Source organism: Erinaceus europaeus, chromosome 9 (genome assembly GCF_950295315.1).
Source record: "Erinaceus europaeus chromosome 9, mEriEur2.1, whole genome shotgun sequence".
Taxonomy (NCBI): Eukaryota; Metazoa; Chordata; class Mammalia; order Eulipotyphla; family Erinaceidae; genus Erinaceus; species Erinaceus europaeus.
In genome coordinates, this window is record NC_080170.1 from 82,789,021 (window position 1) to 82,816,052 (window position 27,032).

A 27,032-nucleotide genomic window follows, 5' to 3' on the forward strand; every position below is an offset into this window, starting at 1 on the left:
AAAAAGTTCTTCTTCCTTTATCAATCTGGAATTTAAACTGGCACATTTTTCTTCACCACTTTCTCCCGTGGAAGATATAGAATGGTCACTTATTTTTATTTTTATATTTTTACCAGAGCACTGCTCAGCTCTGACTTATGGAGGTATGGGAGATTGAACCTGGAACTTGAGAGCCTCAGGCATGAAAGTGTCTTTGCATAACCATTATGCTATACCCCCACCCAGAATGGTCACTTATTAAACCATTTGTCCTTATAAATCCAATCCAGGCAGGTGGGTGTGTCACACTTCACTATTTGTTCTCTGTGTGCCTTCAGGGAATGTGGAGCATGCCATACTGGCTTAAGCTTTAGTGCCTTTGCTTATGCTCTTCCCTCTGCCTGGAATATCTTACTATCTGGCAGAGACTGTTCAAATTCCATTTGTCTTATAAGACCCTGCTCCTGCAAATCAGAATCAATGCCATCTACTTCCTGTTGTGGTTTATATAAGAATCAGTTGGGCATGTGTCCCTCTCCTCAATGGCACTATGAGCCCCACAGGGACAGACAATGCCTGTTCATTCCAGAGTCCCATCTGCCCCAGAGCCTAATGAATGTTAAGGGCTTAGAAAAAATAGTTGTCCCTTTCTCTTCACCTCCCACAACCACCACTCTACTCCCTTGCGTCACATCAGTAATACCTACTGAGTCAGCCATGCACTGTAGGAAAACAGACTGTAGTGGATTGAATAACAGTGCTCTGGAGAAGCCCAGGAATCTATGAATATTGCCTTATATGGTCAAGGAAAATTTGTAAATATGATCAAGCTAAAGATCTGAATAAAATGAGATTATTTGGGATGATCTGAAATAACCACAGGAGTTTTATAAAAAAGCAGCAGGCTGGGGGTTGGGCGGTAGGGCAGCGGGTTAAGCGCACGTGGCACAAAGCACAAAGACCGGCATAAGGATCTGGGTTTGAGCCCCGACTCCCCACCTGCAGGGGAGTTGCTTCACAGGTGGTGAAGCAGGTCTGCAGGTGTCTATCTTTCTCTCCCCTTCTCTGTCATCTCCTCCTCTCTCCATTTCTCTCTGTCGTATCCAACAACTACGACATCAATAGCAATGATAATAATAACCACAACAATGATAAAAACCAGAGTAACAAAAGGGGAAAAATGACCTCCAGGAGCAGTGGATTCATGGTGCAGGCACCGAGCCCCAGCAATAACCCTGAGGGCAAAAAAAAAAAAGAAAGAAAGAAAGCAGCACGTGGAGGGACCACAGGTAGCTCACCCATTAGAGTGCCCATGTTACTATGCATGAGGACTCAGGTTTAAGTGCAAACCATCACACAGAAGTACATACCGTCAGTGGGGAAAGTTTTATGAGCAGTAATGTGGTATTGAGTGTCTCTCCTTCCCTCTCTGTCCACCCCTCTCTCTACAACCACTCCCTTCTTTCTCTGACTCTTAGTCTCTATCTAGAAGAAAGAAAGGAATAAAGAAAGAAAGAAAGGAAGGAAGGAAGGAAGGAAGGAAGGAAGGAAGAGAGAGAGAGAAATAAATAAATAAATAAAGGCCAGAAACAATGGAGTCAGGCAGGCATAGAGCCCCAGCAATAACCTTGGTGGCAAAAAAAAAAAAAAAAAAAAAAAGCAGGTCCTTAGAAGGGCATGTGAAGACAGAAGCATAGAGTAAAGGCCATGTGATGACATGTCATGAACCAAGGAAGACAAGGTTTAGACACTAGAAATGGCAAGGAAATGGACTGTCCTGAGAACATCCAGAAAGAAACCAACCCTGCAGGTAGGTACCTTATAGACAGATAAACAGAGAATGGTCTTAGTGTTCAGGGAGATTGTTTTCTTTCTACTTATAGGAGGCAACAACTTAGGAAACTTAGGAAATGGTTGGAGGCAAAAGGTAATGGAAGCCTAAATGTCACCATCCTCACCTTTTTGAATACACTTCAATGTACAAGCTTCCATCTTCAAATAAAACACTGAGAAATAAACACAGGCTCTGTATTTGACTCAACCTGTGAAGAGTCAGGTGTGAGTCTCCTGCCCTCTTCAACAAACGATTTCTTGGGGGCAGAGCTGTGGTGCACCTGGACACATTACCATGCACAAGGGCCCAGGTTCTAGCTGCCATTCCACATCTGCAGGAGAAATATATCATGAGTGGTGAAGCAGGTCTGCAGGTGTCATTCTCCCTCTCTCCTTCCCTTCCTCTCTCCATTTCTCTCTGTCCTATGAATTAAAATACAAAGGAAAAAATGGCTACCGGGACCAGTGGATTCATAGTATTGACACCACGCCCTAGTGATAACCTTAGCAGCGCACACACACACACACACACACACACACACACACACACACACACACACACAGATATGGAGAAGAAAAATGAAAAATACATTTTTTAAATATTTATTTTATTTATTTATTCCCTTTCGTTGCCCTTGTTGTTTTATTGTTGTAGTTATTATTGTTGTTGTCGTTGTTGGATAGGACAGAGAGAAATGGAGAGAGGAGGGGAAGACAGAGAGGAGGAGAGAAAGATAGACACCTGCAGACCTGCTTCACCGCCTGTGAAGCGACTCCCCTGCAGGTGGGGAGCTGGGGTTCGAACCGGGATCCTTATGCCGGTCCTTGTGCTTTGCGCCACCTGCGCTTAACCCGCTGCGCTACAGCCCGACTCCCAAAAATACATTTTTTAATTAACAAAAAATGAGGTACTGTCAGTGGCGTATCCAGTTAAGTGGAAACAGTGGTATGTGCAAGGTACCTGATTTGATCCTCCTCTCCCCACAAGCAGTGGTTACACTTCACAAGCAGTGAAGCAGGTCTGGAGGCACCTATCTTTCTCTCCCCATCTCCCTGCCCCCTCTCAATTTCTCTCTCTCCCATCGAACATAAAAATGGGAGAAAAAATAGGGGAAAATGGTGGCCAGGGGCTGTTGCTTTGTAGTGTCAACACCGAGGCCCAGCCATAACTCTGGAGACAAAACAAAACAAACAAAAACAAGAGGATGAGAAAGGGCCACTGTGGCATATATGGTACTGAGGATCTAACTGGGGCCTCACACTTTTTATTTCCATAGTCATCTCCCTAGTCATATGGTTCATTTGCTCTCTGTTCTCTACAGCCTAAGATACTGCTCAGATAACCATGACTGAACCAAATTTACCTCATTCCGTAAACTGTCAAGATTTGATTGTGGAACAATGTAATAGTTATCTGTGAAATATCCTAAGGGTCAGTTAAAATCTAGGCCCTACATTGTTTCATCAGTGATGGCAATAGGCTCACTTTCTGTCAACAGAATTATAACTTCTGAAATCTTCTTCTTCTAGCATTTGCCACTTCTGAAACACAGATGAAAACTAGGAGACTGACTGGCTATTGCAATGATTATAGCCATAACCCTCATGTTTTTTTCTCTTTTTTTCAGCTTTGGTTTTAGATTGTTTTCTTATTTCCTATTACTAGAGAAATGTAAATGTTAGATAATCTACCGCAGTCTTACCCTAGAAGTATTTATCAACAGACAAGAACCTTAAAACTAGAATTTAAATGCTTTCAACTGAAAATAAACAATTGTGTGTATATAAGAAATGTAAAGAAAGAACGAAAGAGGCCCTTAAGGACATATGAAAGCCTTGAACTATTTGTTCTCAGATCTTTTGACTTCCACATCTGTAGCATTACTCAGGAACCACATTCTGAGTAATGAGACTGAAACAGGGTAAGATTTCCTATCGCCAAGGAAAAAACAACCACAGTTAACACTTAATGGAGTGCTTTCCACAGGGAATACACTAGTTGGCTTAATTTTCATGTCAACTCTGTGAGATAGGTACTATTATTATCATGATCCTCACTTCATAGATGAGGAAACTGAGGTACACGTAAGTTTGATAGCTTGTTAAGTGGTTTAAAGCAAGGATGTAGCAGAGCTGGGATTTGAAGCCAGAAAGACCATCAGCAAAAAAGCCACATGCCAAATGTCTTGCTAGAAGACTTTTCAGAGGAGAGATGAACTGATTTCATGATAATGCATTTATTAAGGCAGGAAAGCTAGGCAACCACATTTTGTAAAAATTTTAAATAAGGATTGAAACAAAAGGGTTTCATGAAAAACTTAATTATTCAAGACACCCCATCTTCATAATAATTCTAAAAGATTTGTCTTTGGTTTGAATAGTAAAGGAACTTGCTCACTGTTAAAAATCTGAGCCACATCAAGAAGTCTGCTGATGAAAATAAAACGTGGTTTCATCTAGTTATTTCTTTCTATGGACTGTTTCTGAAAGTGAGATCGGTTAGCCAAAGATAGCTGAATCACCTGGAACTCATTTTTAAAATCTGGATTGCTGGACCCCCCCCCCCCCCTCACATTACAAAAGCAAAAAGCAAAATCTCTCAAGGGCTGAACTCAGAAAACTGACTTCCAGGGTAGATCTAAAACCATCGAACTCATTCAGTGGAATCACACATTCTCCACAGGCCCAGATACCACGGGACCTAGGCTGATGCCCACTTGAATTTGTCTTTTAGTAGGTGTCAATTTTGTCTCAAGAAGCACCAAATGGAATTTAAGGAGCATTTCTAATTCTCTACTAAATTTAAATATTTTTTTAATTTTAAAATTAAGTTTTAAATGAAAAAGTAAAAACTGAACTTGCCAGTTGTCCTTAAGCCCAGTAAAGTCTTATATATCATTGCTTGAGGCTTAAAAATAAAGGGGGAGACTCAGATTTCTAGAATTTAAAACTCATACCCCTCTCCCACCCCTTGAGAACTATCTCCCCTGCCCCATCAGCACCACCACCACTCCTTTTTGAAACCAAACTGGAAATGAAAGGAAAACTAAGAAAACCAGTACCCTGTGGTCCGGGAGGTGGCACAGTGGATAAAGCATTGGATTCTCAAGCATGAGGTCCCGAGTTCAATTCCTGGCAGCACATGTACCAGAGTGATGTCTGGTTCTTTCTCTCTCTCTCTCTCTCCTCCTATCTTTGCCATAAATAAATAAATTCTTAAAAAAAAAAAAAAAGAAAAAGAAAAGAAAACCAGGACCCTTCTGAAAGCCGGGCTGGGTGGATGAATAAAGCCCGACATTCAGGCTTGCTTTTCTAGAAAACAAAATGGCTCCTCTTCATTAACACTAGACCCATATTATAGCTTTTAGTCAAACAAAGAATTTTCCATATATGGATCCCCTTAAAAGCATGTGCACTTCGAAGGCCACAAGGAAGCTAAAATAGCTAAAACTTATTAAAAGAAAAGCCAACAATTGACACCAAAAGTGTGAGTTTTTAAAGAGCTGAACAGCAAGACAAAAGCCAGAAAGAGAAACAAAAATATGCATTGTAGGGGAGGGTTAGGGAGGGAGGTGTAGATTTATATGGAAGAGCTGACATCATTGTTTCCCAATAATACTCAGTACGCAGGAAACAGATGGGAAAGAAGTGGTGGAAGGGGATACTTACAGCACCAGGGCATGCTCTCTGTTTAGAATTCTGCCCTTTGGAGCCTAAATGTTTTAGTACTTTCAAAAACTGGAGATGGAAACTCCATTGCCAGGAGTTTTATTAAAGTCTAGCTAAATCCTGCTGAACTTATCACCTTGGCAATGCATGGAAAAATGGAGCTCTGCATATCAGACCTTGGTTTACTGCCAGCAGAGCTGTGGCTTTTTTGGGTTCAGAAGAGACAAAAACAATGGAAAGAGAATTTAATGTCCTACAAACATGGTTCAGATCCTTTTTTTTTTTCCCCCTTACTTGCAGAATGGGTGAATCACTTAACCCCTCTGGGTTTCTTTTCATATATAAAATGAGAGAAAACTTGAAATTTCCACACAAAGTGAAGAGGTATCAAGGTTACTATACATTTCTGTCACACGCTAGATTTATTCAAAAAACACATTTTGGGTAGACAGCTAACAATATTTTTTATTTATTTTTTTTAAGATTTTTATTTATTTATTAATGAGAAAGACAGGAGGAGAGAGAAAGAACCAGACATCACTCCGGCACATGTGCTGCTGGGGATCGAACTCAGGAACTCATGCTTGAGAGTCGAAAGCTTTATCACTGTGCCACCTCCCGGACCACCTAACAATATATTTTTTTAAGTTTTTAGCTTGTAACAGAACTCCCTCCCTCCCTCACACACCCCACTCCTGCCCTTGGGCAAGGTGTCAACACCAGTAGACCAACTGTGGTGCCTTTTTTTTTTTTTAAAGGTAAATTCACTCTCCTGCTACTAAAGACAGATTCTCTCACTCCAGCCAAACCCTCCTCCGCTCTACCACCAAACTTCCCCACAAGCTCCAAGCTTGCCACTACCTTTCTCAAAAGTTAAGGATCTTTCCTCCCAGTGAGGGTGCAACCAATGAAAAGTGTCAGGCAAAACATCATGGTTGTTTTGAAACAAACTACCCCATGACTGTGTCATCATCATTATTATTATTTTAGAGAGACAGAAGCAGAGAGAAGGTAAAAGACACTACAGCACCGAAGCTGGGCTGGAACCTGGGTCTTGCACATGGCAAAGCAGCACACTATTTAAGTGGGTTATTTTGCCAGCCCTCTTGTCGTTCTTTACAGTTAGATAACTTTCACTGTATTGGTTTTTCCCACATATAAACATCTCCTCTGTCTGGTAGTTTGCTCTCCCTCAGCTGAGGTACCTCACATGCTAACATCCTTGCTTGACAACCTCTAGAAAACCTCATTTCAGTCTCTTTTTTTCTGTTCCTTTTAGCTATTTTCCTACTACTACCACTAGAGTTAGAGCAACTTCAAGGTATCTTTGTAAATTCAACATTAGTTTCATTAAATACTGGTGGCATTGAACTGAAAGCCCCAAACAAGATGGTTTCTGAATAAAAACATGAAAAGAGCCAGGTAAAGAAATATGCATAATTACACAAGTTAACTAAATCTCCTTTCACGAAGACTATCGGTTTTTTGCAGTTTGCCAGAATCATATAAATTTTTTTTCTGGTATCTGTAACAGTAAGAGCTGTTATATGTTGCTTTATTGGAGGGAGGGTGATATTCTGGGAGTGGTAGGGAGGCAGGCTTCCAAAGGCATTCTGGGTCTGGATCAGACCATGGGTGTGGTACCAGGGTCTGGTATGCATCAGCTCAGCTTGAGCTAAGACAAAGAGTGCCTGAGACTCGATCCCAGAAATTCAGTTGGTTCTGGGGCCCCGCCAAGAATGTGGTTCATACCAAAAAATGCCTTGTGAAGCTCTAGGAAAAGACGATGTTTGGGGGCATCCTGTGCAAAATCTGAGTGGGTTTCTACTTGAGCATGTCTATGAACTCTCCAGTCTTAGATTTATCATACTCTAGCACATCACTGATGTGGGCTTCCCAGAAGGGCTTTCCCATGGTTTACCTGAGGAAGACGAGATGGAGTCAATCACACAAATGTGTTTTGGCCACAGGTTCACTTCAGAGAGGGGCAGTGAGCTACCAAATCTGCATAAGTCACTAAATAACCTCCATCTTCAGCAGAGCTCTTTATCCACTTTGCCACACAAAGCCAGTTAGAAAATGGAGGCACTGGGTCAGGTGGTGGCATACCTGCTACAGAGCACATGTTACCATGCTCAAAGACCTGGGTTCAAGCCCCCAAAGCAGACTGCAATGGAGTGATGCTGTAGGTCTCTGTCTTATTTTTCCTCTCTTTCTCTTTCCCTCTACCAAAAAATAAGGAAGGGAGGAAAGAAGGAAAGCAGGAAGGGAAAAAAGTGAAGGGAGAGAGGGAGGAAGAAAATGGAGTCACAGGTAGAAATGAAAGCCAAATTGAGTATCTCTGACTCTAACTAAAGCAATGAGTCTTCCAAGAGGAAAGGGGAATTGAGTCTAAGTGGATGACGAAGACTGGGAGGAAAAGGTAGGATCTGGTTGAACTTGAAAGAAAGCTGATAGGTGTAGGATAGGTGTGTGTGTGTGTGTGTGTGTGTGTGTGTGTGTGTGTGTGAAAAGTGCCTTGTTTAGGATAAACCTTTGAGCAAATGTTAGCTTAGTTGTCAGTGCAATTATTAATGGTGAGCTTGGAATAAGAACCAAGACAAAGGGAGGAAAAACTATTTTTTACAAGTTTAAAAAAATAAAAATGTAATATAAAATTCAAATAATGAGATAGACTGTTCTGAGGGACTGTGTTTGTGTATTTGTGTCTGTTCTTAAGAGTCAGACAGATCTGGATACAAACCCAACCTTCACTATCTCTATGATCTTGATAAGTTATTTAGTCTCTTGGTTTTCATCTTTTTTTAAAATGAAAATAATAATAGCCAAGTCTAGAAGTCATTATTAAAATAAAACCCACTGAATGAATATATCTGTAAAACATATCAACTTAATGATGACAACAACAACAAAAAAACCACACTCAAAACTCAATTAAGAATGAGCTGAGGTTCTAAATAAGCATTTCACTGAAGAAGACATACAGTTAATGGACATATGAGAAGGTGTTCTACATTGTTTATGATCAGAGAAATGCAAACCAAAACTACATTGAAATTTCATCTCACACAGGTTCCTAGAATAAACACTACCAAAAAAGTCAAGAAACAGTAAGTGTTGGTGAGGATAAGTAGAAAAAGGACCCCTTGTGGTCTGTTGGTGGGAATATAAAATAGTGTAATTACTATGGAGAATAGTATGGAGATTCCTCAAAGAATTAAAAATAGAGCTACCATAGAGACTCAGCAACTTCCCTTCTGGATATCTTATCTGCAGAGTATGAAAATCTTCATTTGAAAAGATATATGACACTGAACTCTGGTGGTGGGAATGGTATGAAATTATAACCCCGTTATCTTATAATTTTGTAAATCATTATTAAATCACTAATAAAATATTTTTAATATTTATTTTCCCTTTTGTTGCCCTTGTTGTTTTATTATTGTAGTCACTATTGTTGTTATTGATGTCATCATTGTTGAATAGGACAGAGAGAAATGGAGAGAGGAAGTGAAGACAGAGAGGGTGAGAGAAAGACAGACACCTGTAAACCTGCTTCACTGCTTGTGAAGCGACTCCCCTGCAGGTGGGGATCCTTAAGCTGGTCCTTGCGCTTTGTGTCACCTGTGCTTAACCCGCTGCGCTACCACCCGGCCCCCCCCATAGAAATATTTTTAAAAAAGAAAAGGTAGAGCCAGGTGGTGGTGCACCTGGTTGGAGTACACATGTTGCAATGGTCAAGGACTTGAGTTCAAGCCTCCAGGTCCTACCTACAGTGAGGAAGCTTTGTGAGTAGTAAAGCAGTGCTCTAGCTATCTTTCTGTCTCTCTCCTCTATTTCCCACTTCCCTCTTGATTTCTGGCTGTCTCTATCCAATAAAGATAATTTAAAAATTTGAAAAGATAAAATAATTTTAAAAAAACTTTTAAAAAGATATATGACGTAGAACTCTGGTGGTGGAAAGGTATGGAATTATAACCTTTATCTTATAATTTTGTAAATCACTATTAAATTATTAATAAAAATATAAAAGAAAGAAAGAGGGAGTCGGGCGGTAGTGCAGCGGGTTAAGCGCAGGTGGCACAAAGTGCAAGGACTGTTGTAAGGATCATGGTTTGAGCCCCCGGTTCGCCCACTAAAGGGGTGTTGCTTTACAAGCGGTGAAGCAGGTCTGCAGGTATCTATCTTTCTCTCCCCCTCTCTGTCTTCCCCTCCTCTCTCCATTTCTCACTGTCCTGTCCAATAACGACGACATCAATAACAACAACAATAATAACTACAACAATAAAACAACAAGGGCAACAAAAGGGAATAAATAAATAAATATTTTAAAAGTCCATTTATTTAAGAAAAAGAAAGAAAGAAAGGAAGAAAGAAGAGATGGGACAGGTTGGTGCACCTGGTTAAGTGCACATATTACCATGCTCATGGACCCGGGTTTGAGCCCCCCTTTCTAGCTACAAGGGGGCACTTCACAAGTGCTGAAACAGGTCTGCAAGTGTCTATCTTCCCCTCTCCCTCTCTATTTCCCCTCCCCTCTCAATTTCTCTCTGTCCTATCAAGTATAATAGAAAAAAGAAAAAAAAAAGAAGAAGAAGAAGGAAAAAAAAAAAAAAAGATTGCTGGGAAAAGTGCAGACATCAAGCCCCAGCAGTAACCCTGGTGGCAATAAAATAAACAACTAAATAAATAAGATATATGCCTCCCTAAGTTCACTTGCAGCACTATTCAGAACAGCAAAGGTATGGAAACAACCTAAGTACCTGACTACGGATAACTGGACAGAGAAAATGTGCCATATATATACATAATGGAATATTCATATCTATTCAGCCATAAGAAGATAAAATCTTTCCATTTGTGACAACATGGATTTTACTAAGTGAAGTAAGTCAGAAAAGTCAACACTGTGTGATTTCACTCTCATCTATAGAATACAAAGAAACAGGCAAATGAACAAAGGAAAAAAAGAAGTCCAAGTCCTTAGACTCTGACAAAGATATGGTGGTTACCAGAGAGTGTGTGGACACCAGAGGGGGTTGAATGACTGCTGGTAGATGGATTGAGTATTTGGTGGTGGCCGTGTTGTCATATCTCTAGTTGACTAACTAACAGACTGTACACCTGAAATCTGTGCCATGTTACAAACCGGTATTGCCACAAAAACTAATTCTTACAAATGCTGAAAATATTACTAACACAAAGTGACTGGCTTATACAAGATAATCAGTGCAGACCACACATCCAACTACTAAAACAAGTAACAAGTAGATTGTATTTGGGATTCAGCTTTCATATCTGGATGCCTTTTCTACTTTCAAAACACTCTTCTTTAGACATTCAGTAGCCTAATATTTTCCTTTTTCTAGATCAAAAGCTATATATGTCAGTATCTATTCTCTGAACTTTGGTCAGTGTGTTTCCTTCAAGATTTCTTTTAAGTCTTGTTAAACAAAACTATATGGGGAGGGAGTCAGGTGGTAGCGTAGCGGGTTAAGTGCACGTGGACATGCCTAAGGATCCCGGTTCGAGCCCCCGGCTCCCCATTGGCAAGGGGAGTTGCTTCACAGGCAGTGAAACAGGTCTGCAGGTGTCTATCTTTCTCTCCCCCTCTGCCTTCCTCTCCTCTCTCCATTTTTCTCTGTCCTATCTAACAATGATGACATCAATAACAACAATAATAATAACTACAACAATAAAAAACAAGGGCAACAAAATGGAAAATAAATAAATAAATAAAAATTACAAATAAATTAAAAAAACTGTATGGGGAGTGATGAGCAGGGACATGGGGTACTATTTATACTCCTGGAGTTGTATCAGGCTGGGGACCCACGTCACTCAGGACTTGAGGGAAGAACACCAAAATCATTTAAACTCAAATGTGGCATTTGTGTTGTGGCTTAGAAAAGAAAGAGTTCAGCTATGACAGAATATGCAACCATAGGTGAAAAGAAACTATTTTTGAAAGGTGGGGATACACAAGAAATCATCTGTTAGGTTAAATACGTGGCCAATAGTGAATGAAAAACAAAACAAAAATTCCAAAGCAAGTAATTCTGTGTTCCTAGGCCATTAGGCTGGTCTGGAGGAACCATGTAGAGGAAGTAAAGTCTGGAGACAGGAAGCTGCAGGTGGAGTGGCTGAACGGGAGAGCAGTGGAATCAGCCTAGCCTGTTCTAGAATGAGCACTAGGTAAACCACATCCAGAAGCATTTGTCATTACTTTGGTCCAGAATGTTTAGCCACAATATCTAATGCGAAAGGAGTGACAGTGCTTCTTGATCCCCAGATCAAATCTTGAGTCTTTCAGTCCCACCTCCACATCCACCTAGTACTTTACAAACTCCCAGGACATTTCTTCGGGGGTGGGGGTGGTGGGGGTGGTGAGGGGGTGATTCCCTGCTACACACTGTCCCCAGCTAGTGCTTTAGACACGCCTTAGTCAGCCAGCTTCTGGTATTCCAAATGTGTTCTCTCTTCCTCCCTAGCTCACAGAAAAGTTTTCCAGGCTTGCCCACAGATGCCTAATAAATTAAGAGGGAATAGAAAATGAATGTATTGAAAATTACAGCTCAAAAAGCATGTGTGTGTGTGTGTGTGTGTATCTCTTACCTAGAATATCATCTAAGGAAAAATGTTCCTGGTTTCAATGTTTCCTTTTGTTCCAGCATAAAGCCAGGACTCCACCCCTCCCCCCTCCCTCACCACACATCTCCCAGCAGATGGTCCACTTGACTTCAAGGTACAACAGGGGAGTGAATGAGCTTCCTGAGCAGTTTTAACACCTGGGCCTCCTAAGGCTGGAAGGCATCTGAGGTGGGAGTGGTGGAGGAAGGGCGAGGCACTGCCTGTGGTCAAGGGGCCGTTGGCAGAAGCCTGGTAAGTGGGCAGGAAGGAGGGATATGGGTAGGTGGAAGTAGTAGTTTCTAGTCTGTATGTGGGTTGCTGCTGTCTATGACCAGACTGCCCTGAGCATTCTTCATCTGTTCTCTGTGTGGGTTGTCATGCCCAGATTACACAGAGTAAGTTACATCAAGTTATTCAGTTACTTTGCTCCAGATTTAAAGCCTTGAAACTTCACTCTTAGCTCTTCTGTTCCAGTCTAGAAGCCTAGAGACAGAAAGAGAGAGGGGGGAAGGAGAGGGAGAAGGGGAGGGGGAGAGAGGCAGCAGGGAGAGGGGAGAGGGACAGAGGAGAGGGACAGGGGAGAGGGACAGGGGGAGGGGAAGGGGGAGGGGAGAGGGACAGGAATGGGGGAAGGGGAAGGGAGAGGGCCAGGGAGGGGGAGGGGGGAGGGAGAGGGGCAGGGATGGGGGACGGGAAGGGGAGAGGGACAGGGGGAGGGACAGAGGGAGAGGGAGACGGAGAGGGAGTGTGTGTGTGTGTGTGTGTGTGTGTGTGTGTGTGTGTGTGTGTGTGTGTGTATGTTTGTGTGAGGGTGCCTTTCTAAGCCCAAGCAGATGAGGTTGCTGTTTTATCCCCACAAACTCCCTCTACAGAACTTGAAGAAAGAGTTTCTATATCTGTGTAGTTTCAGGTTGACATCTTGCTCCTCCATCACTAATGGTCCACATCCCACTCATGGTGGGAAATCCCTGCATAAACCAGCCTCTACAATTAGTGGGGCCAACAATCTGCTTCCCATTTCACTTATTTATTTATTCATCACTTATTTATTTCACTGGAACTTTCATTCATATAGTCATGAATGGCATGTATATGCCTAAGGCATATATGTACACAGAGGCAAATCCTGAACGTGATGATAGTAATAGCTGCATTGCAAGTTTACAAGGTACATGCCCTCTGCTAAGTGCTCAGCCCATACTAATGCACTATCTTCCTCTGAGCTCTAGCTCACAAGTGAGGACGCCAAGGCCAGAGAGAAGCAACTTGCTCCAGGTTTCCTCAGCTATCTTGGGCAGTAACTTCTAAAATCCCCAATGGAAGGCTCAGCAGAAACATGTTATTTGGGAGGATCAGGGAAGGTTTCAGAAGCATCTGAAGATAAAGAGTTAGCTAGAGCCCAACAGAGACTTAAAGGTTACACAGGCTCTGGTGCTAAATATAAATATAAATATAAATATAAATATAAATATAAATATAAATATAAATATAGGCTCTGGATCTGGTAGATGGAGGTAAATAGTTAATTCTATCCCAGAATATTTTCAAGAATGGAGATACTCTCTGCCCTAATCTAACTTTCTAGCCCTTTTCTCTACTCTGATACCATTTTTCTCAAGACAATGCTTTTATCCCATTTCATGCTAGCTATAAAACTCAAGCAAAAACTATCAGTCATGGACCCCTAGAAACATGCCTAAAGGGGGTCGGGCGGTGGCGCACTGAGTTGAGCGCATGTGGCTCAAAGTGCAAGGACCGGCATAAGGATCCCGGTTCCAGCCCCCGGATCCCCACCTGCAGGGGCGTCGCTTCACAGGCAGTGAAGCAGGTCTGCAGGTGTCTATCTTTCTCTCCCCCTCTCTGTCTTCCCCTCCTCTCTCCATTTCTCTCTGTCCTATCCAACAATGAACAACATCAACAATGGCAATAATAATAACTACAACAAGGCTACAACAACAAGGGCAACAAAAGGGGGAAAAATGGCCTCCAGGAGCGGTGGATTCATGGTGCAGGCACCGAGCCCAGCAATAACCCTGGAGGAAAAAAAAAAAAAAAGAAACATGCCTAAAATGGACTTCCAACCTTTCTTCCAGCCTAAAATTCCTAATCTCATCTGCTCTATTCCTACTTTTTGGTTCTTGTTCATTAACCACTTTTTCTCACTTTATATCCTGCCACCTTCCAGATACCAAGTTGCAGATGCTACCATGATTTCATCCTAACTTCTCTGGGCAGAAAACCTCACCAATGTGTCCTAGAACACACCTCTCCAGAACCCTATCCCACTAGGGAAAGAGAGAAACAGGGTAGGGGTATGGATTGACCTGTCAATGCCCAAATCCAGCAGAGAAGCAGTAACAAAAGCCAGAACTCCTACCTTCTGCTCCCCAAAACAACTCTGATCCATACTACCAGTAGGAGAGAAGTGATAGGAGGAAGAGGATAAGAGGGCTCTTAACACCACCCCATCACCTGGGGCCTAGTCAGGGAGTCCCAGGATTCCACAGACATGATGGACCTAGACCTCTAACAGATCCCTCTCTCCACTGTCAGTGGTTATCTCCATCAGGAACAACATAATATTAACCCCCACCTTTGTGAGCCACTATAGAACCTTTCCCTCAGTGTGGATCAACAATGGTAGGGAATGTTCCATTCTCCAAAGGGAGGTTGGACAACATACTTTACCTACTACCCAAGGAAGATGGGTCTTGAAATTAGTGCATCCTGGTATGTTCCTAGCTGTGACCACAGAATTCGAGCTCAGGCCTACAGGGATGCAGAGGTTACATAGGCTCCTGTGCTGAATATGGACCCCAAATTAAATTGATGGGGTTTACAGTTAACAATATGTATATATTTTCCCCATATTTGGGAGTTACTCTCTTCCCTGATTCAGCTTTCTACTCCTTTTTACAACTATGACACCATCTCCCTAGATAATAACTTGGGTTCACCAGCATATTAGCTGTCAGGCTCAGGCAAAAACTAGTAAAGTCATGGGCCCCTTGCAATATACCTAAAATAGGACTACTAGCTTTTTCCAAAACGGAGACACACACACCCCATCTTCATCTGCAAAATTCTTGCCTTTAGATTTATGATTAGTCAACAATTTGTTCTGCTTTATTTCTTAACTCTTTTTCAGCCACCAGGTTCCAGATGCTACCATGAAGCCAACCTGACTTCCCTGGGCAGATGACCCCACCACGTGTCCTGGAGCCCTGCCTCCCCAGACCCTTGCCTCACTAGGGAAAGAGAGAGACAGGTGGGAGTATGGACTGACCTGCCAACGTCCATGTTCAGTGGGGAAGCAATTACAGAAGCCAGACCTTCCACCTTCTGCACCCTACAAAGATCCTGGGTCTTTACTCCGAGAGAGATAATAGGGAAGCTATTAAGAGAGGGAATTGGATATGGAGTTCTGGGTGGTAAGCATTGTGTGGAAATGTACCCCTCTTATCCTATAGTCTTGTCAATATTTCCATGTTATAAATAAATAAATAAAGGATTTAAACTCCAGTTCCATCAGGTCCCAGAGAGAGAAGATGAAAAGGGGGAGATATTTGGATGTAGTAACAGGGTTATGTGTGGCTTGGGGGGGAAGAGAGGACTGGACCTGGAAGAAAAAGGGGTCAATTATGTACAAATATAGACAGATAGTTGTAGAGATGACAGTTAACCCCAAATTTGCAACCTTGAGAGAACTGCAATGGTTTACAATGGAGGAACTTGGGATTTAGAACTCTGGTGGTGGGAACAATGTGGAATTATACCCTGTTGACATGTAATTTTGTAAATCAATATTGAATCACTAATAATTTTTTTTTTAAGTGAAGAGCTAACCACAGCCCTACTTTACTAGGGAAAGATAGAAACAGGCTAGGGGTATGGATCGACCAGCCAACATCCATGTTCAGTGGAGAAGCAATTACAGAAATCAGAATTACCTCCAGAATTTTGGTCCATAGCCCCAGAGGGAGGAAATGTTAGGAGAAGATGACCAGAGGGTTCTGAACACCAGTCCCACGGGTATCCAGACTGTTTGTGATCTGGAACCTTTATTTTTGTCATCACTGAGATGGAAGAGAACCTGGAGAACACCTGAGGAAGTCGGGCATTCATTCCTTTATCTGAGAGGGGAGAAGAAAAAGGAAGGACACCAAGACATAATAGGTATAGGTCTTGATTCAAAAGGAAGTGAAGACTTTAGAAGTGAATAAAAATGGGCATCAGCTTCCATATGGGATCATCCATCTTTGCCCAAATGGCCTATGTGCTTCTCTGGTATGTGCCTTTTATTTTTCCTATTAAAAGTCTAAAAATTTTGGCAGGTAGGGAGGATTATTTAAATAGAGTTAGGGGGAAAAGCCTTTAACAGTGGAGTAAAATCACTAAGTTGAGTTTTATAAATATAAAAGAGAAGGAAGAGGAGGAGGGAAGGAGGGAAGTAAGAAAGGAAGGAAGGAAGGCAAGGAAAAAGCCATGGGCTATAGTCAATGGAATACTACTTTGCAGTTTTTTTTTTTTTTTTAAAGACTATAATGTGTCCTTTGGGACTAAATGGATGGGACTGGCAGTGATTATGATTAATGAAGTAAGTAAGGAAGTGAAGGACAACTACTGGATGATTTCACTCATAAGTGGAATATAGAGAACTAAAACACATGAACTTAAAAAAAGAAAAAATATATATAGTCAACTCATAACTATAAACTTGAGAGAACTATGGAAGTTACCTCAGAGGGTAGAGACATAGTACTTTGGTTGTGGGAAAGGTGTGGAATTATACCCCTATTATCTTATATCTTGTAAATCACTATTAAATCACTAAAAAAAAAAGTTAACTGGGGAAGTTGTGATACAATGTGTCAGGCATCTGGGAAGATAAATAACTAAGTCACATAGAATGCTTGGGACCTCTTTCTCTATTCAGTGTAAACTCTTATCTTGAACAGAAAAATATTTACCTTCCTTTCTAATAAGACTTGGATTTTGTTATTTTTGTGTATCTTGTTTTCTTTCTTACTTTTTCTTTTTCTTCTTCTCCTTCTTCTTTTTCTCCTTCTTCTTTTATTTGTAGGTAGCTCCATTCTCTGCCATGTAAGGCTATCTTCTGCCTACTATATATATATATACATATATACACACACACATATATATATATATATATATATATTTTTTTTTTTTTTTACCTGAGTATTGCTCAGCTATGGCTTATTGTGTGGGGTGTTGAACCTGGATTTTTGAAGCCTCAAGCATGAGAATCTCTTAGCATAACCATTATGCTATTTACCTCCACCATCTCCCATATTTTTAAAATACATTTTTATTGAGGTAACAGTGGTTTATAACTTTACATAAGCTTCAGATAGATAGCATTATAGATCACTGTCTGTGTAGGTTACATAATAATCACTACCAGAAATCTACTTTCATCCATCATCACACAGAAGAACTTTACCCCTAAAGGAAGGAAAGCTGACTTGGACACTGCTCCTTTGCTCAACACTTCGGAAATTCAGCCCAGAAGCCAGAGGGTGAAAAGTCAGTATGGTAATTAGAAGCCAGAAGGCTGAGAAGTGCTGTGCATTGCTAGACTGACAAGACAGTTACTTCAGTTTGAAGGTCTAGGGTAAGCTTAATAGACTTGGATAGACAAAAACTGGGTTCAGGTCCAGGAGTACAGAGGATGAAAGAACAACTGAGATGTAGGGAAGCTAGGAAAGCCTGTGTGGCTAGACAGGGCGAGTTCCCAGCTGGAGTGGAAGTCATAGTTGGTGGCAATTAGTGGTGCTTAAGGACAGCAGGATACGGGAAGCTTCTGTACATCTCCAAGCAGAACACAGAGAATGAATGTCATCTACTTTTGTCATTTGCTATGGCCTCACCCTGCTACCTTCCATTAGACAAATCTGACAGGGCAGGGGTTTCTGTGATAAACAGGTGTTCAATTTAGAAAAGACATAGCTCAGGGCAAGTTGTAATCCTTAGTCTCTAGGAAGTTAATGAAAACAGAAACCCTCTGACTTAGAACACACACACACACACACACACACACACACACACACACACACACACACACACACACGGTTTCTGGGGGCATCCACAAAGATGCCAAGTTGAATTCCTGCTCTGCATGGTCTTTCTTCAACTGCATATGGATCTAATGTCAGGGGCCAATTTCCCCCTTTTGTTTCTTTGGCTACTTTTCTCCAGCTTGGTAAGAACACCTAGGCATAGCATGATGTCACTCCTGGCCAACATGGGTTGGGCCTCTTTCAAGTCTCCTCTAGTTACCCCAACCCTGGACTCTTCCCTGGGAACCAGATAACTTTCTCTTCCCATCTGGAAAATATATAGAGAAGAGATGATCTTTTCCTCATTATTGATGCTAAAAAATAGTGTAGCAGGGGCTGGAGGGTTAAGTGCATATGGCACAAAGTACAACGACCAGCATAAGGATCTCAGCTCCAGCCCCTGGCTCCCACCTGCAGGGAAGTCACTTCACAGGCTGTGAAGCAGGTCTACAGGTATCTGTCTTTCTCTCCCCCTCTGTCTTCCCCTCCTCTCTCCATTTCTCTCTGTCCTATCCAACAACAACAACAACAGCAATACCAACAATAACAGTAACAATAACAAGGGCAACAAAATGGGAAAAATGGCCTCCAGGAGGAGGGGATTCAAAATGCAGGCACTGAGACTCAGCAATAACTGTGGAGGCAATATATATATATATATATGAGAGAGAGAGAGAGAGAGAGAGAGAGAGAGAGGTTTTCTTTTCTCTTCTCTTTTTTCCCCTCCACTCAATACAAAAGCCCTTGCTCACAGCTATGTAATGAAAGCCACGTAATTTTGTCACATGTACTTGGGATACTGTGGATGAAGCCTTCTGAAGTCAGAATGTGCCTAAGAGCATTTCCTACCTCTCCTCTCTGAGTCCAGTGCTCTTGTTTCCTGCAGTGGAGGATAACTGAGACCAGGAATAAAAGACTGGGAATACAAAGTCCTTGAGAAAGATACACTCTGCTTCCCATGCCAAGCCAGATCTATAAGGGCTGAAAACATTCACCCTTCTCAATAATTTTTGTCACTTTACTAGACCCTTGTCAAAAAGGGATTCTCCTCTGTCCCACTGGTTCCCCATAATGATGACACATTAGAGTCACCTGGATAAACAGTCTTGCCCACACAAATACATCCTCTAAATGTTTGATAAGGACTGCTAGTCTTTTAGTCCTATAGGCCTTTTTATAAGTTGAAAATGTATGCATGCATGTGTATCTGTCTTATCTAGATTTTTAAGGATGGCAAAAGGTTACAACATTTAGTTAAAAGGCTTGTAAAATAACATTTTTTTCTTTTTTAAATTTTTTTATATTTATTTCTTTTTCTTTTTGTTGCCTTTGTTTTTTTAATTATTGTTGTTGTTATTGATGATGTTGTTGTTGGATAGGACAGAGAGAAATGGAGAGAGGAAGGGAAGACAGAGGTGGGGAGAGAAAGACAGACACCTGCAGACCTGCTTCACCATCTGTGAAGTGACTCCCCTGCAGGTGGGGAGCCAGGGGCTCAAACTGGGATCCTTAGTCGGTCCATGCACTTAGTGCCACCTGCGCTTAACCCATTGTACTACCTACCGCCCGACTCCCCGTAAAATAACATTTTTAACATGATGAGAGTAATATAGCCCTGATATCTCAAAGAACAAAGATAAAACAATGGAGACTTTGCAGATGTAGCTGTTCTAAATTCCTAAGGGCAAGTCATTCTTTCACTCTGTTTACTCATTTAACATATATGAGGCTCTAGGTTCTAGCCCTGCTGCCACATGGGAGCAGCACAGAGAACATGGGAGGGCTTCCATAGATGGAGGAGTGGTGCTATGATTTCTCTCTCTCTCAAATAAAAATAATGAAAAGATTATCTAGAGAAGCCACTGAGATGTGGTATAGCACATACTGAGCAGAGGTTTTGGATATGTGTGTGTGTGTAAATATATATATATATATATGTGTATATATATATATATCCCAGCATATATATCCATGAATATATGTATTTCCAAAATATAAAGCAAGTGAAAGAAAAATGCACAAGGTTGCCCTTCAAGTGTCTTCAGAGCACTGGGGTTCTTGACTCAAGCTGTCATCTATTGTATTATAAGAATGGGTCAGGACTGGCAAGCATCCTTGTGCAATGCTCATAGCTTTGGAGGAAAGGCCCAGAAAACACCCACATGGTGGGAAGTGGCATCCAGGAGACTTCATTGTGCATCAAGACATTATCCTGAAGTCCCTGCACAAAATAAATGAAAGGAAACATTTCATTCTGAACTTCTGAGGGTAAGGATTAACAATGCATACCTAGAGTTCTATCACATTAAAACAACAGCAACAAAAACCTCAATGTAAGCTATTTTATTTCAAGCCTACCTCTCCAGATTGCTGGACAGGATTAAATGAAGTGAGTTATGCCTCAATTTCAAAAGTGGCAAAAAGTTTTGAAGCATGTTGTCCTGAATTCTAAACTACTAAGCTATTTGTCCCAATGACACAGGACACTCTGAGTCCTAGGATACTCCAGAAATATCACACCACTGCAAGTTACTAGGTGGTGCTGAGTTTAAATAAAAAAAAAAGGGGAGTTGAAACAAAAGCACTGGCCTGTTTTTGAGATGTACATTGGATATGAGCTAATCAAATAGTTTTTGAGATTACTTTCCTGGAGGCAGAATTATTCTACACAGTTAAGCAGCCCTTCAGTTTCCCCTCTTTGTTACATCTAAGTATAAATACAGGACCCATATAGCTGACGGTTTTCTCTCACTGAAGTTTCTGAAGACAAGGCCTTTTTGTCAGGGGTAAGTGCAGGGGCCAGTCGACCTTACAAAAGGAGTCATTTAATGCTCAATTTCCCTAACTTTCCTATGATTAAAAACTTCTAACCTCAAACGCTATTATTATGTTCTAGTTTGTTACACACACACACACACACACACACACACACACACACACACACACGTCTTTAAATTGTGTCTACCCCTGCAGAATTCCCTTTCCCCCTTGAATCAGATCTTGAAAACAGACGGTCTCCTTTTCTCCCACATACCTTCAACTATTTTAAAGTCGAGGCCCTCTGACCGTTTTTACAACACCCTTCTAGTCTAGATGCACCAAATGCTCATCTGAAAGCCAAGAGGACCTAAGGGGTCTGGGGGTTGGGAAGGGGAGGGAGGGAGAGGTATTATATATTTGGCATCCGTTCAGAAATTCAGAAAATGTTTGTGCAACCACTCCCCCAGCCGGGATCCACCGCACCGCACCCCCTAGCTTCCAGCACTTTAATAAAAAAAGATGAGAGCAGATGAAACTAGAGAACCCGAGAGGGACACCTAGGGCGGCCCTAATTATGTATCCAGGAAAGCCCACTGATCACCAAGATCCAACATGGTCCAGCCAATACCCAAAGCCTAGGTTCCCCTCTTCCTCTTCCTCCTCCACCACCACCAAGAGTCAAACTTTTCGGTTGTGGATCTAACCCTACCTGCCGCCCCCGCCCTGGGGTCCCCCCAAGGCGCGGGTGAAGCGGCAGCAGCACCGCCCATTAACGGCCCGGGGCGGCGGGCGGGAGGGACTGACACAGCCTGTGGATGTCGGGCGGCGGCCCCGAGCACCTTAAAAACCATCTGTCTGCTTTTATCCAAAGTGCCGGGAGCATCCAGTCCTGCAGTTACATTAGCCTGTGAGTTGACTCGAATACACCTCCCGAGAAAACCCGTGCTCCCGCAAACAAACATGAAAGGGGCTGGGGGGGCTGGGGGAGTGGAAAGACCGTGTCACATTACCATCCTGTCCTGAGTTCTCCAGATACTCCGTCAGGTCACAGCCAAAGGCGCCGGAGGCTCCCTTTCGTTTCAGCTTCTGCTTAGCACCCTTGTTCTTCATGAGTTAGTCCCAAAGAGGCTGCCCCTCCGACCCCTCCTCCCCTCTGCTTGGCAGCACGCCGGAGAAGATCCCCCGGCTTAGCTCACTGGCTGCAGCGCGGCTCTGGGGGGCCGCATGGGCGGTGGGAAGAGCCGGGGCCCGGGGCGGCGCGCATGGACCCCGTGGGGCGCTGAGCCCGGCGCGGCTGAGGAGCCTGCTCTCCACGGCGCGCTCCTCCAGGGCCGCGGCAGCCGAGGCCGTGCAGAGCTGGCAGCCGGGTGGCCGGCTCGCTTGGGAGTGTCACTTCCTCAGTCGGAGTCCCAGGGACTTTCACAGGCTCCTGCGGCGTCTTGGGGTGTTTTCCTGGGCTCCGGAGGGAGGGAGGGAGAGAAAAAGGGAGGGAGAGCGCTCGTCCCGCCTCGCCAAGGCGCCTCGGGCAGCACCAGGGCGCGGGGAGCGGGGTGGCGGCGGGGGCTCGTCGCTGCGTCCGTGGTCTTGCCTTCAGACCCCTCCGCTAACGCGAAACGCGAGCATCCTGTCTATCCTGCCCGCCCTCACGCCTTCCTTCTACTTCTTCTTCTTCTTCTTCTTTTTTTTTTTTCTCTCTTTTTTCCTGTCTTACAAATCCTAGGATCATCCAGCTCAGGAAATGCTGGAAGGAAGTTAGCTAGGGAGGGGGGGCGGAGGGTGGAAACTTTTGGCAGCTGTGTGTGTGTGTGTGTGTGTGTGTGTGTGTGTGTGTGTGTGTGTGTGTGTGTGGAGCCGGAGGAAGTAGGTGGGTGGGTTGAAGAGTCCTGCGCAGGGGAGAGACTCCGGCCCTCTCGGGAGATCTCTCGGGAGACTATGGAGATGGCTGGGCAACTCGGGAGGAAATCGCAGTTCTCCCCCAGGGACAAGCAGCGGGATCCGCCCGCTTCCTGCCTTGCCGACAGCTCTTTGAAGAGGTTGGAGGAGGTGCGCTGGTTTTGGGGATCCAGGGTGCTAGGTCGCTTTTTTTTTTTTTTTAATCCCCATTGTCATCATCTCCTTGACACTTTCTATTTCGGTGCTTGCCGGCTCCTACACACTTTACGAGGAGTGACAGAGACAAAGACTGGGATTCCAGCAGAGTAATGTGGCAAGGAGAGGTTTTAGACTTTTCTCCGGCCACACCCATTCTCCTCTAGGGTGCCTGGGTACCCTCAAGCCAGGTGGCTTGCAGAGGTAAGCAGAGAGCCTGCCACTTTGTGATCACTGCTCAGGAAATCAGATCTTTTGGTTTACACACACACACACACACACACACCACTTGTAAACATACATACACACACGCGTACAAACATACAGTTTAGTAAATAGAAATAATTCGGAGTGGGGTGGGGTTGGGGCAGAGAGATCTCCCATTTAAGATGACCGATATTCCTTCGCCATTTCTTTCAAAGTTTTCAGAAGAGCTTTTTTTCCCCCTTCTCCAGTCAGATTTAAAATTCTTTGACTTCTGTACATTCAGCACACAATAAGCACTCAAATTCTTGTGATTTAACCATTTGAGGAAATTACATTTACTGTATAAACTCAAAGCCATATATAGGCTTGTAGGATAAGGACATGCAGGCAGCTAAGATTGTTGAAAAAACTTTACATTTTAAGTTATTGAGTCCCTTTATAGTTACTTATCGCTCTGTGTATCACTGTGTTAGTTCATGAACTTTAATCCTTGGCCTCTCTCTTTGTCAGAGGTCAAAACTGATAGCCTGCTTGTTGAATCTGGTCCACAGATGTTTGGTTTGGGGCACATCATGCTTTTAACTTTAAAAAAAATAATTGCCAGCATTAAAAAAATAATTGCCAGCATTAAAAAAATAATTGCCAGCTTTCTTGGATCCAGCCTTGTGGCACTCCAGGCCTGGCCTCCCTAGTTTGTACCTACTAAGTCTCTTGGGGCTATTTGATTCTCAGCCCTGCTCTGTGTATATTCTCTCCTTCCTTCCATTTTCTGGTTGTCTTTTTTTTTTTTTTCCCCAGTGACACCAGCATTGCCCAAGTCATCTAGTCCAGACATCTTCAAGTAATCATTGACTCATTTCTCTCTTTCCTTCCACACCTCCAGACTAGTCCCACCCCCAAATCCATGAGTCCTTCAAAATGCATCTTTTACAGTCTAGGGGCCTCTCAGAAGACTTGAAATGGACATACCCTATGGACCTGGCAATTCCTTTTCTGGGAATAGATCCTAAGGAGCCAAACACACCCATCCCAAAAATAAATATATAAATAAAAATCTATGTATACCTGTTTTCAGAGCAGCACAATTTGTATTAGCCAAAACCTGGAAGCAACCTAGGTGTCCAACAACAGGTGAATGGCTGAGAAATCTGTGGTATACATATACATAATGGACTACTGCTTTGCTATTAAAAATGATGAATTCACCTTTTTTAAAAATCTCATATTGGAGGGAGCTTGAAGGACTCATGTTAACTGAGATAAGCCAGAAAGAGATGGATGAATATGAGATGATTCCACTGATAGATAGAAATTGAGAAGGAAGAACACAAAGGGAGAACACAAAGAACTTGGACTAGGTTTGATGTATGACACCAAACTGGGGGATAGGGGTCTTTCAGGTGCTGGTGCATGATAGTGGAGGAGGACCTGGCCTGTGGATAATTGCATTTTGTAGAAAACTAAGAATTTTACACATGTGCGAGCAATTGTGTTTACTGTAAGCCATTAACCCCCCAATAAAATAAAGTAAAATAAAATAAGTATCTCCTTTAGGCTTCTTCCTTTGGGAGCCCCATCAGTGAGGATCATACACTCCTCAGTTGTTAGAATGATAATTGAGCCCTGGTCCCCACCTGCACGGGGAAAGCTTCATGAGTGATGAAGCTGTGCTACAGGTGTCTATCTATCTGTTTCTCTGTCTGTCTATATTTATCTATCTTCCCCTTCCCTCTCAATTTCTGTCTGTCTCTATCCAATAAGTAAATGAAGATATTAAACAAATTTTAAAAATAAGCCCAGTCTCTTCCAACTTTATCCAAGTAATTGACTAAAAATCTGATCACTCTTCCTGAAGTATTGCTATTGGTACATGCCTACTTTTGCTCAAAACTCCTCAATGATTATTCTCCATGACAGTAATTTCTAAGCATTTTGTAAGTTACTTGAGGAACATTTTCTGCAGGATATTTGGTATAATGATTTAGGCCTCTACTTATAGAGAAGCACTCCTTATGAAACTGTAATTATTACTATTAACAATTGTTTAGAAAGTTGTTAACCACAACTTGCGTAGTCATAATTTCATAATTTCATCTGATCAACTATGGATTTTATCATTCTGTCAGCAGAGGATAGAAGCCAAAGGTTATTATTATTGTTGTTGTTATTTTACTAGAACAGTTTTCAACTCTGGTTTATGGTGGTGCTGGGGATTGAACAAGGGTCTTGAGAGTCTCAGACAGGAAAGTCCTTTGCCAAATCACTATGCTATTTCCCTAGTTCAAAAAGGTATTTTTTTCCTGGGTTCTGGCCATCAGGGCACAAATAATAGATGAATTGTCACACTTTGTGAATTTCATTTTTAAATATCTCAGAACACTTAATTTTTTAAAAATTTGTGATTAATAGTAGGTTACAAGATTGTAAGATTCTGGTGTATAGTTCCACATCACATCCACCACCAGAGCTCTGTATCCTCACCCTCTCACCTCCCAAAGATAATCACCGAAGTTCTCACAAGTCTTACAGTTTGCTTGCTTCTGTTTTTTTTTTTTTTCAAGTTCATGTGTATTAGTTTTCTAGATTCTACATATGAGTGAAACCATTTGATAATTGTTTTTATTTCTTTATTTGTTTCACTAAACATAATCACCTCCAGTTCCATCCATTTCCCCCCAAATGACACAATATAATATTTTTTCTTGTAGAGTAGTATTCCATAGCATAAATATATCCCATGATATCTTTAGCTAGTCATCCCTTGATGGGCATTTAGTCTGCCTCTACTCTTTGGCTATTGTGAGTTATGCAGCTATGAACATATGTCTCTTTGAATTTGTGTTTCACTGTCCTTGGAATAAATACCTAAAATTGGTATTGCTGGATCACAAGGTAATTCCATTTTTATTTGTGTAAGGACCTCCACACAGTCTTCCAATCTCAGAACACCTTTTATCAATAATTTTTCATTTAGACTATTTAGAGTTTATAAACATTGACAAAAAGTGGTTAAACAAGTCTGTTGTTAAAATTCGGTGGCCTCTAGCCAGGCTAGCTTCACGGGCGGGTAACAGAGATGCGGAGACAACGGCTGGGCAGGGAAGCTGTATTTCTTTATTCAGGAACAACGATTCATAAACTAAACCAAACTAATCACCAAACAGAACTCTGCTGTCTCTTTGCGGCGGCGCAAGCACTCTCTCTTACTCTGCAACTCCGGAACCCTCTCCAACTCTCGAACTCCTCAACTCTCCAACTCTGCAACTCTCCAACTGTGTAACTCTCTAACTCAGGCGGGGTTCCTAGGGGCGGGGCCAAGCGGGCCCACGAAAATAACTGGACTGATCCAATTCTCTTGGCGGGGGAGAACTAGAACAACCCAATGTAAGCATACAACACAAGTCCTGTATAACTTCCACACAGTTTTCCCAAATACTATTAAGTTGTCACAAAAGCCATGACGTATTTTTCTGTGCAAAAATATGTCATGACTTTTCTGATAACCAAATAGTATCTTATACCAGAGTATAACTATCAAAATTAGGAAATTTACATTGATACAATATTAACTCATCAACAGACTTTATTCAATATATGAATTTATTTTAATTACATGAAGTTTTTATTAGTATGGTCTCCTTACAATAAGGTCCTCTGGTTAAATATAGAAATAGCAAATTAAGGTTGGGAGCTAATCCAAGTGGTAGAAACAGCAAATTAAAAGTAATTTTCAAAACACCTTATATTATAACTCAGCTACCAAGTCATCTTAATCATTATCAAACC

The 27,032-nt window shown here is 42.2% G+C and overlaps 2 protein-coding genes across 2 annotated transcripts in view; one reads left to right on the plus strand and one right to left on the minus strand.

The window, feature by feature from the left end:
- The window catches only part of ARHGAP31 (Rho GTPase activating protein 31), a 143,639-nt gene extending 120,819 nt beyond the window's left edge, over positions 1 to 22,820 (minus strand). Inside the window, exon 1 of the mRNA XM_007532109.3 lies at positions 21,962 to 22,820. Within this exon, the coding sequence (XP_007532171.1) occupies positions 21,962 to 22,061 (100 nt within the window). The 5' untranslated portion in view covers positions 22,062 to 22,820. The remainder of the gene's footprint in view (positions 1 to 21,961) is intronic.
- Positions 22,821 to 22,854: 34 nt separating this feature from the next.
- The window catches only part of B4GALT4 (beta-1,4-galactosyltransferase 4), a 101,605-nt gene continuing 97,427 nt past the window's right edge, over positions 22,855 to 27,032 (plus strand). The window contains exon 1 of the mRNA XM_060198316.1: positions 22,855 to 22,994. The gene's annotated coding sequence lies outside the window, so the exon portion shown is untranslated. The remainder of the gene's footprint in view (positions 22,995 to 27,032) is intronic.